Source organism: Bicyclus anynana, chromosome 3 (genome assembly GCF_947172395.1).
Source record: "Bicyclus anynana chromosome 3, ilBicAnyn1.1, whole genome shotgun sequence".
Lineage (NCBI taxonomy): Eukaryota > Metazoa > Arthropoda > Insecta > Lepidoptera > Nymphalidae > Bicyclus > Bicyclus anynana.
In genome coordinates this window covers 14,810,934-14,829,219 of record NC_069085.1, presented here as the reverse complement: position 1 = coordinate 14,829,219, position 18,286 = coordinate 14,810,934, and the positions used below count along the sequence as shown (strand labels likewise).

General features: G+C 39.4%; 1 protein-coding gene across 1 annotated transcript in view; it reads right to left on the bottom strand.

The window, feature by feature from the left end:
• Nucleotides 1–18,286, bottom strand: part of LOC112052560 (serine/threonine-protein kinase svkA) — a 114,908-nt gene that overhangs the window by 9,725 nt on the left and 86,897 nt on the right. Inside the window, exons 3-11 of the mRNA XM_052891184.1 lie at nucleotides 16,711–16,927; nucleotides 7,987–8,279; nucleotides 5,473–5,618; nucleotides 4,084–4,273; nucleotides 3,967–4,042; nucleotides 3,382–3,509; nucleotides 2,402–2,539; nucleotides 989–1,084; nucleotides 329–439 (exon numbers count right to left, since the gene is read on the bottom strand). Of these exons, the coding sequence (XP_052747144.1) occupies nucleotides 329–439; nucleotides 989–1,084; nucleotides 2,402–2,539; nucleotides 3,382–3,509; nucleotides 3,967–4,042; nucleotides 4,084–4,273; nucleotides 5,473–5,618; nucleotides 7,987–8,279; nucleotides 16,711–16,927 (1,395 nt within the window). The remainder of the gene's footprint in view (nucleotides 1–328; nucleotides 440–988; nucleotides 1,085–2,401; nucleotides 2,540–3,381; nucleotides 3,510–3,966; nucleotides 4,043–4,083; nucleotides 4,274–5,472; nucleotides 5,619–7,986; nucleotides 8,280–16,710; nucleotides 16,928–18,286) is intronic.

Here is an 18,286-nt window from a genome sequence, read left to right as displayed (position 1 = left end):
AACGCTGAGAGACTCAGAATCATGTGCTGAATCACTGGATTAAGTTTTCGGCAGCATGTCCCTTACACCCAGTATTTTGTTGTAAAATTGTTATTGTAACCAGTTGGTCCTATTTAAATAAATAGATAGATGGATGGATGTATGGATGGATGTATGGATGGATGTATGGATGGATGTATGGATGCATGTATGGGTGGGTGGATGGATGGATGGGTGGGTAGATGGGTGGGTGGGTGGGTGGATGGATGGATGGATGGATGGATGGATGGATGGATGAATGGATGGATGGATGGATGGATGGATGGATGGATAGATGATCCGCGCTCACCTGCTGCACGAAGGCCCGGGTGAGGTGCGGCGCAGCGCGCTCGGCCGCGTCGAAGGCACGTCGGAGTTCCTCTATCGCGCTCGCACTGCCCGCGCCGTGCTTGCGCGATAGCTGCAAACGTCATAACAATTACAATAAAAAAAAAAAAAGGTTTTAAGGTCCGTTTACATCTGCAGACACAGTGCGTCACAGACAAGTAGCGTGGCAGACACCCACAGACACCGTCTATTCACACTGCCCAGCAGGTAGCTAGAGAAACTTAAACTCGTTTTCATGAAACCCCCAGACGCGGCGTTAATGTCTTAATAGCAAACATTGTCATTTGGTAACGACGGTCTATTGTCATTTGTGTAAGGCACTGTCAACTTTAGTTCAGGTTTAATGAAAATGACCCAACAGACATGAACCGCACAGACAAAATCCTCCTCCTCCCGGCCCGCACGGACCATCGGGAGTGTTACGAACGAATTTGCCAATCTACAATACATACTACTGTACTTCCGTGTTAAATTTGTCAAATTACACTTTCAATATGCAAGTATTTTTGACATTTTGTGATTTTATTAATCTTTTCGAAATGATTTTATTAATCTGTAGTAATAACATTGTCTTAGTAATGACTATTTAAATATTTATATAATAGTTTTTAACGATACATACCTCATTCAATAGTGGGTATATAAGCTGTTGGAGATACGCATGCCGCCTTACTTTGTTCTCCTCGTTGTTCGCTCCTCTGTGGTCCAATGGAGATGACTGAAAAAACATTTTTTTAATTAAAATTATTGTATATTGCGGAATATTATATTTAATTAAAGTGTAAGAATTTTGAAATGGTATAGACACATGATGTGGAAGGATGAAAGTAATATTACTGGAAGAATGATGAAAATGTAAATGGAAGGACACAAAAAAAGAAATGGTTGGAGAAAGAGGATGTTTGTACATAAAAGTAGATTAGTTGACGTATGATAGAAGCGAATGGAAGAGATCAACACATTTTGTCGACTCCACTTGAGTGGAATAAGAAAAAGGAGATGATGATAATAATTCCATGGACGATCAAACGATGAAGGAATTAAAACATCGTGAGCAGTGATAGCCTAGTGGATATGACCTCTGCCTCCGATTCCGGAGGGTGTGGGTTCGAATCCGGTCCCGGGCATGCACCTCCAACTTTTCAGTTGTGTGCATTTTAAGAAATTAAATATCACGTGTCTCAATCGGTGAAGGAAAACATCGTGAGGAAACCTGCATACCAGAGAATTATCTTCATTCTCTGCGTGTGTGAAGTCTGCCAATCCGCATTGGGCCAGCGTGGTGGACTATTAGCCTAACCCCTCTCATTCTGAGAGGAGACTCGAGCTCAGCAGTGAGCCGAATATGGGTTGATGACGACGAGGAAACCTGCATACTAGAGAATTTTCTTAATTCTCTGCGTGTGTGAAGTCTGCCAATCCGCATTGGGCCAGCGGGTGGACTATTGGTCTAGCCCCTCTCACTCTGAGAGGAGACTTGAACTCAGCAGTGAATGAATAAAAAACTCTTTAACGATATTTTTGTCTCTTCCACAGTGTAAGCTTCGAACTCGTATATATCGTTTTCTGCCTAACGCTTAACGCTTGCGTGTAATACCAAACATCGTTAATGAATAGCCCTCCTGGTGCCAATGGACACACCTGTGAATCATTACCACTACACTATACTGACACTACAGATAAAATACAAATTGCTATAATATAAGTATTATTGTTCCGATGGTTGTTTCAGTCAATGGTTTTACAGTGAAAAGCTTCGACCAACATCTTAAGAAGCTTTCACTTAACTGCCTTCTGTAGCCGACTCTTGATCCAACATCAAGAGTCGGCTACGGAAAGCAGTGATTCTTGAGACGGCGCGTATTGTGAGGAGGTTCCTCACTCTGGAGCCCAGACCACCGGTTGCTTGGGCACTCAAATGTCCCGCACCGGAAGGGTTTATTTTATTTTTATACATTTTTAAAAGTGTTTTATATTATATTTTTATTATAACAATTTAAAAAAAAGATAAATAAGAAATAAATATAAGTCTTACAGCTTTATTGTTGTAGACTACGCTGTCCCGGTTGGCGGCCCGCTCGTCGCGCTCCTTGCGCTCGTCCCGCTCGGCGCGCTCGCGCTCCTTGGCGCCGCGCTGCTCCACCGGCGGCGACGTCAGCGCCGTCTGTCGGGACTGGGGACAGCAGCATTGGCTTGAGTTAACTATGCCTCCGGCAGTGGCATGCACAAGACTTTTAATCAGGGTATGCGCTATATGTACAAATTGCACAAAATAGAAAATTCCGTCGCCAATACAGGTACGTAATAAATCCTAGGCAGAGCCTATAGCATATAGGTGCAGGCACGTGATGACGATGGCGAAGATATTGACGATGCACATGCAGACAGTGCAACAAACGTTTCTATCCCGGTGGTCAAAATTTGAACTAATCTCGCGGCGGTACTTTGTACTTTATTTTCTTGTTTCTTTTCTTTGTTTTAAAAAAGAATATTTGTTCCCTTCCAATAAGTCGGAAAAGACTGTGTTAGAAGTGGGTACGACAGTAGTCCAGCGGGCGGGGATCGAACCATCTCGCGGTGATGCATCCGACCCCTTTACCACTGAGCTATTGAAACTATGAGTTCTGATAACAGCTACACCCTTACCGTGCCCAATAAGATTGTGACATTAAACTGCATTTGAAACTGCTTTAGCGCCGGGCGGCGATGACATGGCAGTCCGCGCGGGTCCTGTTAGGAGACTTGTCTAAGGTCCCTAGGGATTAACTCGAAAGGTGCTGAATGAACATGACCGGCGGAGCAAGTTCCCCACGTTTTACCCGAAGACAAAGCCGGCTCACCCGGAAAGAGATGACCCACACTTAGTGATCTAAAAGACTCGAGTCTTTTGGATCACTAACTAAACTCCCTCAATTTAGAACGAAATCGGTGCAGGAATACGAAATTTTGTCGCGTTTTTTGTGTATGTGTGTATAATATTAGTATTAGTGTTGTTATTGTTGTCGGCACACTCACGGGCTGCTTGTCGGGCGCGTTGTTGTTGAGCGGCGCGGGCTTGTGGTTGTCGGGGGGCGAGTCGTCGGCGCGCGCGCTCAGCGACCCGTTCTGTTTGGGCGCCACGGGCGACGTGGGCGACGGTATTACTGGAATACAAAACAAAAATGTGCGTTCACTGGAAATGTGCTTCAATAAGATGATAATCAACATAATATATTAAAACGTTTGTTATGTACATGCACTTTATTGTAGATATGCATAATATCGGGCAGTTGCTATATCATAGCTATTACGTCTGTCCCGCCCTGCGAGGTTCGATAATTCGTCAGTTGGATGCAAAAGTTAGCAACGAGTCCTGAAGCTGAAGTGGCAATGGACAGGACATACGAGTATTTCGAAGAGCCGATGGACGTTGGTGACACCGCACCGGAAAGCGCAGTGTTGGTCCTCCACTAGGTGGACCGAGGACTTTAAGCAGAGAATATAGGCAGAGTCTATGCAAGAGACCTATGTCCATAGCAGTGGACGTCCATCGGCTGTTAATGATGAATATATCAATGATACCTAGGCCTAAGCCTAACTTATACGTAAAAGTTAAAATACCCGCGTCCTCGTGCAGCGAGCGCCGCTTGTCGTCGGCGAGGTGCGCCAGCGCGAGCGCGGGCAGCGGCGCCAGCGGCTGTGCCGAGCGCGCCGCCGACCCGCCGCGCACCGTCATGATCCACAGCTCGTACGGTAGGTACACATACCCGCGTCCTCGTGCAGCGAGCGCCGCTTGTCGTCGGCGAGGTGCGCCAGCGCGAGCGCGGGCAGCGGCGCCAGCGGCTGTGCCGAGCGCGCCGCCGACCCGCCGCGCACCGTCATGATCCACGGCTCGTCCGCCTCACTGTCTCCACGGCTGCACTCCTCCCTGAAATTACATTTTATTCATTTAGTAGTAGCAGAATTCTACTAATAATATTATTATTAGTAGTAATAGTAGAGTTTTTGCAGGAAGCAGCTGTTTATCAGAATCAGAATCAGATTGACCACGAAGACTCTCAGAATAAAGTGAGGACTATGCGTCTCAAATACGGACCAGGATATTGAGGTCCATGAGGTTTGCGGGGTTAGAGAGATCAGATCAATTTTATAAATTGTTTATTTTACAGCATATCAGTATCTCTTAATTATATTATTTTACAGGACACTGACCTAATAGAGAAATATTGCTGAATATAATTTGTTCCTCGTGTTTGCTATCTAATATATCTAAAACATAAGCAATAGGTGAATATACACCTTCGATGTTATACAATTGGAATCGCAGTGCGCAACGTGACCTACAAACGTTAGGTAGTGATTCATTCGTAACATTTGTAGAAATAGACCGCTGCAGTTCCGCGAAGGACTAACTTTGATCCTTTTATAATTTGGCCGCTCACGCGATACTAATATCAGACGATTGCGCTCTTTGAAGTAGGTATTTATATACAATGTTATGTTTTATAAGGTTTATTAAAAATTATTTTAGCTGTTTTACAAGTTCAATAAATAACAATAAAATTTATGGTGTCATAACTGCCTCTTCAATGCGGATTAAACAACGTTAAAATATTGGATTTCCGTTGAGAAAATTATGAATTAAGATTATTACAAGATATGTATAATAGTGTTTATTCATTAGTATAAAACCGAGTCTTTTTAGTGACAGAGATTCGATAAAATAAAATATTTAAGATAAATCTTAATATATAAATGCGAAAAGTCATTTATCACGAAATCTCGATATCCGCTTGACATACAAAGATGAGAAATTTGGCAGGGAGTTAGTTTATAGAATAGACATCCACTAAGACCAGATTCAGCGAAAGGGCCGGATTAAGGAGGTCTAAAGGCGGATGAAATCGCGGGCGTCTGCTAGTATTACTTGATAAAATTATTTAAATCGTATTGGATTGAGGATCATCGAAAATTAACGAATCATTCAATCAATCACCACGGGTGACGGTCTTATCATTATTAATAATGATGACGGCTTAACGTACTGTCGGAGGAATATTGAGGTTAAAAAAAAGAAAACATTTTCATAGAAAAAAAAATAATAACAAATATCTGAATTCTACTTACGAATCTGAATTTTCCGACTCTGTTTCGCTCTCTTCACTTCTCTGCGCTTTCCACTTCTTATACCTATCAATAAGATCCATTAGATACGAATTCTTCTTCGCCTTCCGTATGAACTGGAACTTTAGTAACTCTTTCGCAGTTGGTCTCTGAAATCAATACACAGTACAATTAGAAAATGCTATAATTTTCTTGTATTTCACTTCACTGCTCATTCCAACTATATACACATTTTGGTTGCCTATGATGATTATTGCGAATTGTTTAGTGGTAGGTTCGACGGCCTCCGTGGCGCAGTGGTATGCGCAGTGGATTTACAAAACGGAGGTCCTGGTTTCGGTTCAGATTTTCTTAATTGGTCTAGGTCTGGCTGGTGGGGGGCTTTGGCCGTGGCTAGTTACCACCCTACCGACAAAGACGTACCGCCAAGCGATTTAGCGTTCCGGTACGATGTCGTGTAGAAACCGAAAAGAGGTGTGGATTTTCATCCTCCTCCTAAGAAGTTAGCCCGCTTCCATCTTAGACTGCATCATCACTTACCATCAGGTGAGATTGTAGTCAAGGGCTAACTTGTAAATAATATAAAAAAAAGGTGTACCATTCCTTCTTTTTGAAGGCGGTTTGAGTGTGAAGGTACTCGTAGACAGACAAATGAGCAGAATGTCATCTGTCTATTAAACGGTTTTTTAATAAACGTGTTTCAACTCATCGAAATTGTATTAAAAATACTGTAAAGTTCTCAGTTTTATCAAAACACGAGAGGATTGTTGGTACTACGGGTTAGGAATCAATTAAAAAAGTAAAATAGCATGCAATCTAAAGAAATGTGAACCAATATTTCGAGCACGACATTGTAACTCTTCGAAATACATTCCCGTGGTAGGGACCACCGGCAAATGTTACGGAGATGAAGTAATATTTTATTACCGACAAGCAAAGCTTATTTATTGTAGGTAGCTACATCAATCCTTATCATTTGACAGCGGAATACGTTTCATTCGACATCGAACTGGATCCTCCCGTTGAAAAGGGTCCATTGGAAATACATTCGCGTCATTCAAACGCACGCACATCAATCACGATCGATCACAGATAACAAAAAGCACTCACATTTCGTGCTCCTTACTCCGACACACCACTACTAAATGTTTTGGAGTATTTCAAATGGCGGTATACGTTGCCTACAATCCTAACATATTATTATATCCGTTTTAATTCAAAACATAAATACAAATAATCATATAACTGCTTCACTTCATCACAAAAGCTAAGCTTTTTATTTATTGACTAGCTGACACCGCGCGGTTTCACCCGCGTGGTTCTCGTCCCCGTAGGAATACGAGAATAATATATAGTCTATAGCCTTCCTCGATAAATGAGCTATCTAACACTGAAAGAATTTTTCAAATCAGACCTGTAGTTCCTGAGATTGGCGTGTTCAATCAATCAAACAAACAAACAAACTCTTCAGCTTTATATATTAGTATAGAGTATAGATTAAATGCGTGTTTGGACTCGTTATAATCGAGTTTTACAATTTAAATTTTTATAGGTAGGTATGTTGATTTTTTAAACTCACAACTCACCCTTTGATTCTCATTTGATCTTGCCTGATTCACTATCAAATCAAAATTCCTTTAAATGTATATCAACAAAGAAAACAAAATTCATTTATTTCAATTACGCCTATTTTACTAACACTTTTGAAACGTCAAGTTATGTTACTATACTGGTAAGTAGGTAAAGTCGAAAACTTAAAATTAAAGTTACGAGGGTTCCAAACCAAAAGGTATACTTTTAACCATTATCTTTAATCTTAAATTATGCATCCCTGCGTGAGTATTTTAAATATGAAGCTTGTTAAATCATGAGCATTGTAGTTAGTAACGTTTAAAGTAGGTTTCGCTCTGAAACACAACGAGTTCAAATGTTCTTTAGTCCCAAGGAAACCTTTATTGGACCGGACCTTTTAACACTCCTGTTAAGGTATACTTAAGTGTATATTGTGAAAGTATAAAAAATTCCCTCATACACGCCATTTTAATTCAAACGGAAAAGTGCCAATAATTGCGTCGTCGAAAAAATAAAAGGTACAACAAGCGCTTACATTTTCGGGGTCCTTATTCAAGCACGCCTCGACCGAACTCTTTGAAAGGGTTTCGAATATCTGCCGGTCAGTTATAGGGGATTGTTCTTGGGTATGAGGAACAACACTCTCATGGGGTGCAGTTCCCAGAAGTGTGGCCACATTAAAACCAGTAGTTGGACTTCATACTAGAGGTCGAAACGCGAGCTATACCTACGCACCTCGAACGTGGGGTGATCGTAGGGTGAAGACAGTCGCGACTGTGCCGCGGTGACGAACGCACGGTGTATTGGATTTTTTAATTATGACGACTAGGAAAAAAAGCCTCGCAACTAGTGGGCTATTATTTTTATAAAGTTTGTATAAAAATAATAGCCCACAGAAGTGAGGATCTCCAATCGCCAGCTCGATAAGGTACAACAAGCACTTACATTTTCGGGGTCCTTATTCAAGCACGCCTCGACGAACTCTTTGAAGGGTTTCGAATAGCTGCCGGTCAGTTGTGGGGGGTTGTTCTTGGGTATGAGGAACAGCACTCTCATGGGGTGCAGCTCTGAGTTGGGGGGCTCTCCCTTCGCTAGTTCTATGGCAGTGATGCCCAGTGACCAGATGTCCGCTTTGCTGTCGTAGCACGACTGTTTTATGACCTCGGGCGCCATCCAAAACGGCGTACCGACGAATGTGTTCCTTTTGCTAGTTGTGTTTGTTAATTGGCCCGCGACACCTGAAAATATCAACATAAAATATTGTTAGATTAGAATCTGAATATGTTGAACTAAACCACTTTAATGTCAGCCACTGACGATCAAGTAATCTCACATGCCTGCAGCGCTAACGTCTTGACAGCCGATAAAACTGATCGTGTTGGTCGCGATGTGAATGACATCATACCGATCGCAACCAACACACGGTCAGTTTTATCGGACGTCAAGCCGTTAGCGCTGCAGGCTTGTGAGATTACTTGATAGTCAATGGTTGACATAATAGAAACTAAAAGGGTTATTAAATTTCATATTAATAATTGTTTCACACCAAAAGTAAGAAAGTGCAACACCACCAACTTTTCGTAGGGGTAGAAAATTCTTACAAAAAAATCTTTGGAAGAACGAAAAGCTCAATATTTCACATCACGAGCCAAGCTTCGAACCCAGAAGCTGCGAGTCCGAAATTACGTAGGCAAACTACTGGACCTGAATGAAATAATTACTTTGATTTGATATGTACCTCGTACTCGTACTTTAAAGATTTTTTCATGTTTTGATTTTCACGTCCAAAACATGAAACTGCTAAAAAAAAATCGGATGGACCGAAATAGAATTTACAAAAAAAAAAAAACCAAAAAAGCACACTTGCAAATTGCTCTCCCATTTTAGACAATAGTCGCCGCTCTATTATTTGGACGACTAAACTCCAAAACGGCGAACAAACAAAACGGCGGGACCAAAAAAAAATCCCCTCTTCCATAACAAACGATATAGCAGTTACAGTTTGAAATATTCTTAAAGGAACAAGAACACTTTGGCACTCGTCCTTCTCGTCTGTTCAGAGACCCGACGCCACTCTAGATGTCGACTCTAGCCCTCCCCCGCTCTCGACGTAATAAAATAAGTTTGTGGAAAATATACAGGCGGAGTTTTACATCGGCATCGTAAGTAAGCTCGACTGCATTTAGTGTTGACTCCGCGGGCACACATAGCATGCATATGCAACTGTTTCAAATATTGACTGTTGGCTTTAAGCCAGCCTCTACAGAGACGTAGGAGTAAATTAGAGCACCGTCTATACCAACGTATAAGACAGTGCATTCAATTGAGTTTATATAAAACTAGAAAACGCCCCGCGGTTTCACCTGCGTACCGATGGGAAAGCAGTGATAAAATATAGCCTGTGAAAATCACAAATGACGTGGCTTTTAGCAAAAAAATTAAAAAATCGGTTCAGTACATTCATAGATTACCCCCTACAACCTCACCAATGTTACCTCTTTACATTATTAGAGTTATACGAATATGAACGGACGTTACCTACAGTAGATTGTAGGTAGTAGGATTGCATTTATATTATGCGATTATAATCATGACATAACATAATGAGGTTAATAGAATTAATTTATTAAAAGCTTAATTTTTTATCTAAATGTGATAATAAATAACACAATGACTGATTATGAGAATGAATTTAAAACTAAGAAAACAATACCAAGTAAACTAAACACATCGACATACTCGCTGGCGATTAGCACTTATATCAGCTGTACCTACCAAAACTAAGTTTTACGAAAATCCCCCAAATCGTGATCGTCTTAGCCGACTAGTCCGACCAATTAGTCTTCATAGTCGACTAGTCGACCAAAGTCATATTCGGCACATCTCTAATAATCTCTAATAATATAATAAATCTGTAGAGAGGTCAATCCTGTACATGAAATATATTTCAAAAATAATGGGGTAATAAGGCGGTGATTAGTGATCGATACTGATGCCAAAAATGCAATCAATAAAATTTTTGTCTGTATGTTTGTTATAGAAACAAAAACTACTCGAAGGATTTTAACGAAACTTGGTTGGTACAATTATTCTTCATACTCCTGGGCAGGTTATAGTATACTTTTCATCACGCTACGGTCAATAGGAGCAGAACAGTGAAGGGAAATGTTGGGAAAAAGTAAGATGTTACTCCAATTTTACAGCGATACTACTGTAAAGGCTGGATTAAAGAGGTCTAAGGGCGGACAAAGTCGCGAACGCCCGCTAGTCTCTAATAATATTGTTTCCTATACGAGTACTAACCAGCAATCCTTTAGGTGGTTATTATAAAGCGTGTTCCACATTCGCGGCACGAACGCAACGTAGACTCCACACTCTCAAAATTTCAGAGTTTGGTTTGCACTCTCCAAAGAGCGAGTGTAAGCGCGTATAATAAGTTAGAATTACAAATCTACTAGAATATATGAATGGTTTCTGGTATTCTCTATTTCACATATCCGAAGAATAGTCAGCAATTATTTTCCTGGGAGTATCTTCTGAAGTTACTCGACTGATCAAATCGCAAGTTCAACAATACTCAAAGGTCATCTACTTAAAATACCACAAAAAGGTTTGAAAACAAAAACACAAAATGGGTTATACCTAGATTTATTAAGTACAGACAGATATAAACAAAGAATCCATTATGACTGTAGATAGATTATAATCCGTATGCTTATCGTAATGAAGATAAATTAACACAGATTGTTAAAACAACATCGACACAAACACGATGTCACTTCCTACTGTAAAAAAACACTTTGTAATATTGTTTTAACGCCGATCTTCGCTATGGGCTATGGCGTAACGTTTCATATATATTTATAAGCTGTAGGTATGTAACGTCACTCATCTCACATAGCCTTAAAACTACTTTGTACGAAAACTACTTGTAACTATTTCTGCGAAGAAAAATCTCAAAAAGAGAAAAATAGATAAATATTTAAGATAATATTTCATTTTACTGTACGTCTACACTAAATTGAAATATCTAAAGTCAGTTTAAATCATTGTTTAAAAAATTATCATGTTGACAAATTAGAATTTTTTAAACCGCACGCCAAAAATACAATACTAATTGCTCGACATTAATTTGTACGCATATTATACAGACGGCAAAGTTTGTGGGGGCAACTTCTGGATCTACTGGACCGATTTTGAAAATTCTTTTACCAACAGAAAGCCACGTTATTTGTAAGTGACATAGGCTATATTTCATCTACGTAATCCCACGGGCGTGGGAACTACGCGTATGAGAAATCGCGAAGCGTCAGTTACTTAAAATAAACAAATTCTTTGCATCCATTATGGTCATTACCAATTTGAGAGCCGTGATAGCCCAGTGGATATAACTTCTGTCTCCGATTCCGGAGGGTGTGGGTTCGAATCCGGCCCGGGGCATGCATGCACCTCCAACTTTTTACTTGTGTGCTTTTAAGAAATTAAATATCACGGTTTCTCTAACGGTGAAGGAAAAGCATCGAGAGGAAACCTGCATACAAGAGTATTCTCTTAATTCGCATTGGGCCAGCGTGATGGACTATTGAGTTGGCCTAAACGCAACGTACATACACAACCAAATACTGTCAAAAAAACTAACAGTTCTGGAACGATTGCGGTAAAAAAAAATGTCGCTAACAGCTTCACGCTCTGCTGGCTTAATAGCATCAAACATCCATTACCCCAACAGCTAATAGCCTGGGCGCTTGTCGCTGGAACTACTCGGTAATACCTGTACAAATATTTGCTCGACAATCAAGGTTAACATTCGCTTTAGATACGCTAGAGTTTAAGATAACACGGCGTGTAATTTTTATTCATACACTAGCAGACGCCCGCGACTTCGTCCGCGTGAAACTCGATGTACACTTTCAACTACCCCTACCCAACTCTACCCCTACCCTATCCCTACCCTACCCCAACCTTTTCCTGAATTTTCTTTGCTATAAACCTCACGGAGCCCGAGACCTTTCCAACGAATGCAAACCCGTGGAAATCGGTTCGTGCGTTCTGGAGTTATAGCGTCAGGAAGGAAAACCCGACTTATTTTTATATAGTAGATTACCTTCTAATCAGTCAACACAATAATGGAATTTTCGTTCTTCACTATTTGGTTTTCTTTTTAAAAAGGGCGAATATGATTCTTCCATGTATACAAGACTATTATTAACATTATTAATAGTACTTGAAAAATGTGCTAGAAATTGAATTATTAAACAGGCGGAGATAGAGCAACCCGTATTTAATATGAATAACACTCATTGTCAACCCATATTCGGCTCACTACTGAGCTCAAGTTTCCTCTCAGAATGAAAGGGGTTAAGCCCAATAGACCACCACGCAGGCCCAAGACGGATTGGCAGACTTCACAAACGCAGATAAGTAAATTCTCTGGTAGGTATGCAGGTTTCCTCACGATGTTTTTCTTTCACCTTTGAGAGACGTGATATTTAATTTCTTAAAATCACACATCTTGTAAATTGGAGGTGCATGCCCCGGACCGGATTCGAACAGACACCCTCCGGAATCGGAGGCAGAGGTCATATCCACTGGGCTATGACGGCTCTCATAATATCGAAACAAATAACACTCACGATAATTTCAATTCTAAAATCGTATTTAAACATTTTTACAATATCTACGCGAGTTATTTACAAGGCATGCTTGGCTTAGAAAATAAGTAAATAAAATAACTTCAATTTTAAACCAATCTAAATTGCAAAACAAAACTTACGAATACATTATTAAGAATGCATGGTATTTTATGTAAATTATAGAATTTACAAGAAATACTTTACTCCTTTTTTACAACAATACGACTACGTAAGTACTTCAGCTAACTACTCACTACGTTAATATAAAAATGATGACATTATAAGTGTTTTAAAAATGGCATTCAATACGGAGATGACACAACGTTGATGTCATCACAGACGTGAGGTTAACGTGAAGAGTTGAGAAAAAAATTACGACTCGGTATATTAATTACTCGGTAATAAATCATAGAACAATCATTATCGCATTTTGCATATGAATTGTGAATGAATAAATAACGAAACTCAAACAATAACTAAAAATACAATAGTGTAATGCGAAACGAGATCAGGCGTTGGTTTAAGTAATGCCCACTTTTAGGCCAACACCTTGGCCAATATGGTGTCCAATACATTGGCCAATTTGTTGACCATCATGTTATGCGAGGGCGAAACAACCACTATATTCGCCACAATGTTGGCCAGCATGAAGAGCGGGTATAGCCAACATATTGGACATTTTAGCCAAGGTTTTGAGCAAAGAATTGGCCAACGTGAAGAGGGGCATAATACAATAATAGCGATCACGTCCAATATGGATTCCCGGAACAATCTCGGATCTCGATATTACTTCCGCAATGTGAAATTTAAGAGAAAACTAATCAGCCGTAGTAATATATTGGATTCAATATTTTTCTTGTATTAACATTCGACAAAAGATGCTTTGTGGGTAAGGAAATAAATAAAATTATTTATTTCAAATTGTAAAAGGATCAAGATATAAAAATAACAAAGCATAATCGAACGTTTTGGGACCAATTTACTAAGACTGCGTAAACATAAAATACATAACATTGTTCTTTATGGATGGTTTTTATAATTTGACAGTCTGAAATTCGAAATCGCCTCGAGCTCTCTACCTAATACGACAATCATCATTATCAACCCATATTTGGCTCACAGCAGTGAGCCTCGAGCTCGGCAGACTCGAGCTCAGCAGAGCTCGAGTCTCCTCTAAGGATTAGGCTAGTAGTCCACCACGCTGGCCCGATGCGGATTGGCAGACTTCACACACGCAGAGAAGAAAATTATTTGATATGCAGGTTTCCCCACGTTGTAAAAACGTGATATTTAATTTCTTAAAATGCACATAACTGAAAAGTTGGGAGGTGCAAGCCCTGGACCGGATTCGGACCAGCACCCTCCGGAATCGGATGCAGAGGGCATATCCACTGGGATATCACGGCTTTTCACACGATAATATAGATAGATATATAATTAGTATATATACTAATTCGCAAGTTACACTGTCTTTATATAAAACCCACTTTACTCACTAGCGCGTATTAGACTATAGTGTATAGTGTATTAGACTGACAGGTAGTCAGTCTTATACACTATACAGTATACCTACTCGTAATTTCGTCTATTTTCGTCACAATGTTAGATGCCAAAACAGACTATGTTTAATGCCTATACGGTCTACTGCACAATGGGCTGTGGTTTCAGTCGTCATTGCGCCGAATGTACCCACATGTCGAATGCAAAGTAAACGCACGCCGCGGTCTGACCACATTATCTACAATCTGGTAACAGCAGCCAACGGAAATGAACGGGGAAAGCGATATTAGCTATCTATAGTTTATGCTCTGTTCTATATTCTGTGGACAGCAACAGTGTGTTACTTTATTGACGTGTTATGGCTGCTATGGATCTTCAGTTTTAACTATACTGCCGAACTGTTCAGTTACATCGTCCGTCAGTTTTAACGGCACAGTTTTATATAATGGAAATGTTAATCAAAATTAATACTGTTCCACATGACGATAATCTGTTTAAAGCTGAAAAAGATAGAGTATCAAAAAACTTGGACCTTGTTCACGAGATTACCGCCATTTCGAATCAACAATTATTGTCCTGATAGTTGTTTTAGTCAATGGTCCTATAGCGAAAAGCTTCGATCAACACCTTAATAAGCTTGGTTGGGTCAAGGGTCGGATACAGAAGGCATGTTATATAACTTGAGACGGCGCGTATTGTTAAGAGGTTCCTCACTCTGAAACTCTTTTTTTTTTAAAAGGGACAAATAAATAAATGAAAGAGGTTTAATAATATGTTAAAAATAATAATAACTGATGAGATTCTTCGGTTGATAGTGTATCAAAAAAATAAAATAACAGTTAGACGAATAACAATGAACCGGGTGTTGAGAGCACAAAACAATAATTAAGATTGTTCATGTTGTCAATACTACTGTAAATCTCTTTCTAAACGCTTAAATGTCTGTGAACAATCCCTCGTTTTATGCGATTCTCACGGCTAACGATTCCATGTATTTTTGAGAAAAAAGTTGATCTGTTATAATCCGGATTATGAACAACATTGTAAGACTATTGAAGATATGACAGATTATAAATAAATTGATACAAAGAATTGATTTACCTCTTTATGGCTGGCATCCACAGATCCTCATCGTACGTATCGGACGCATCGCATGAAATGGATTTTTAATTTTACGGTACATAAAATCCGCTCGATGCGTTTCGTACGATGCGGATCAGTGGACGTCTGCCATTAATTGATAAAACGATTACGAATAATATATACAAATAAAATTGATTTGTCTGTCTCTGATTTGAAAATATATAACTGTTTTCTCAAGTGCTTATTACACGATACCAAAGCACAAACAAGCTTTTTTGTCTGTCTGTTGGTCCGGGCTAAAATTTGGAACGGCTGGACATATTTTAACGGGACTTTTCCTGAAAGATAGAGGAAGTTATTGAGCAACATATAGGCTACTTTTTATGCCACAAAATCTGTTTCCGCGAGATTTCAGTTAATTTCACGCTGAAGTAACGGGCGTCCTCTAGTTAATTATAACTAAATTCTATGTACCATTATTATAAGAACCTTAAACTTCACTCAGGTCACTTCAACAAACCGCGATAACGATTAATGTAATCACAAACACATGGAAATATCATACCTATAATGTTCTAATAATAACAAATATTATTAATTAGGAACAATAACTTCCTGTTTTATTGCTAGTGCCGTATCACAAACTAAATAATTTTATATTTGTTATTTGAATGAAACAGTAGGTACCTACCTACATACATACAAAGGCCTAGTATACGCTCTAGTTAAGTATTTTAGATTCCAATACTCTCAGCCTCGCTTGTACTATTTTGTATTCTGTGACCTTGGCTGCAGATCTCTCCGAATTTCCAACTATAAAGGTGATATTATGTTTTTAAAAGATTTTATATGCTAAACAAGGTGTTCCCACCTGTAAATCGTTACGAGTACAACACCGCAAAAAACTAAATTCAGTTTATTTCAATAAGGCTGTTTTTAAGCACGTTTGAAATGTCATATTTAATTAACTGATCGGGGGTCGAAACCCGAAGCCAAACAATTGTACTAATAAGTCAAAGAAGTAGGTACACATTTGTATTAAGCCTAACAGATTGCCAAGATAAACCACCCTATCGGCAAAGACGCACCGCTAAGCGATTTAGCGTTCCGGTACGATGTCGTGTAGAAACCGAAAACGGTTGTGGATTATCATCCTCCTCCTAACAAGTTAGCCCGCCTTCATCTTAGACTGCATCATCACTTACCATCAGGTGAGATTGTAGTCTAGCGCTAACTTGTAAAGAATAAAAAAAAATAATACAAAAGATACAGATTTATAGAGTAGCATTTCTTTGCATTTGCATGCAAAGAAATGCTTTGCGGTTCCATGTCAACCTTGGAAGTCCAGAAAAGGTCATTTTTGTCCATGAAACTCGGACAATCCCCGACAAGAGAAATCCAATAGGAGTTTTAACTCTACGAAGAAAAAAATAAAATGCTGGTGCTAACTCACCGAAATCTGCTAACTTAACATCTCCCATCTCGCTCAACAACACGTTGGCCGCCTTGATGTCCCTGTGCAGCTTCCGCTCCGAGTGCAGATAGTCCAGACCCCGCAGCACCTCCCGCAGGATGACCGCTATGTGCATCTCCTCGAAGCTGCCGGCTTTCATGAGGTCCAACGCCGACCCCCCGCCGAGGTATTCCATTATAATCCATAGTTTTGTTCCCTGGAAAAAGGAAATATCATTTTTACGACATTTCTTTACTGGAAGGATCAGAAACAGTAATGGAACAATAACCCTGAATTTCTGGAAAGTGAAAAACCATAACCAGGTCCACCTCAGCAAGGTGTTGTAGAAAAACATCTAACAATCTATCGGCTGCCTTGGGCACTGCGACTGCGAGGCTTAGGTGAAGCTTCAGCTTTACTTATGGTGCTTTAAATTCAAGGACCGACAGTCAGACTGAAAAATCTAAATCTACGCCAAATGACGACAGTAATCATGTCTTATTTGCCTTTACAGCTTAGAGTAATACCTATATTAAAACATCCATCAAACCCAGTTACAAAGAGCTTTTTTTTTAAATAAACTAATACTAGTGGGTAGGTATCTGAGATTTACTCGTATGTCATCTATTCAGACAGCAGCAACTATTCGTACAACTCGTGGTATTAATCGAAGTCGAATGATGTTTGTACTGTTATCGGTAGCCAGGTGTCAAGTTAATGCACACGAGTTATAGGTGATTTTAATTCGGTGGCAAGTTAACGCCTTCCTGATAACTCAGCCGATAAACGAAAAGAAAAATATGATATACTAGTATGAAGCGAAGGCGTATGATAGTTTAACAAACTTAAACCCATGGAATTATAAAGACGTTCAATGCCATACGACTAGTAAAATGGCATTTAATTGTAGAAAAATACATACTTATTATTGATTAAAGTATTATTATTAATTACTTTTAGATTATCTGTTTAATTTTCACGTTTGATTAATCCCATTTCAGTATTCAACTATAATAATCAAGTGCAAACCTCTTATCAATAAAAATGTGTACTTAAACGGACTCGTGCTCAGAGGTCAAGTTTGTTGATTATTATACAAACAAGTATCACTCAATTGCACTTTTCCATCGTATGATCTTCTCGAGATAACACTATATCTAGAGGTGTTTACGTCATTCTCACTCAGCGTTGATAACCCAGTAGCAGTTCATCAGTCATTTTACACAACAGTATACGCATTGGCCTTGACATTTGGGCAGAGAGGTTATTTGCGTAAATGTCACCAACGCCCTATTCGGTGGGTTTGTTGTATTTTCCAATAACAGCTGTGTACATAAGATCAGCAAATCTTACAATAACAAAAAAAATGTTATCTCTGCTACTACTAAACATACTAACGTATATAAAAAGAACTACATACTCGTGCCTATCATACCAATATACATTTAGCATCTAATTTGGCTGTTTTGATTTTATTCCTACCTACCTCATCCGATTTTAATGAAACAAAGCCATATTTTCCTTCATTGGAGGGAATACATTTAGAAAGTTTCTTGTGTTTCCTCTTTTCTTTTAT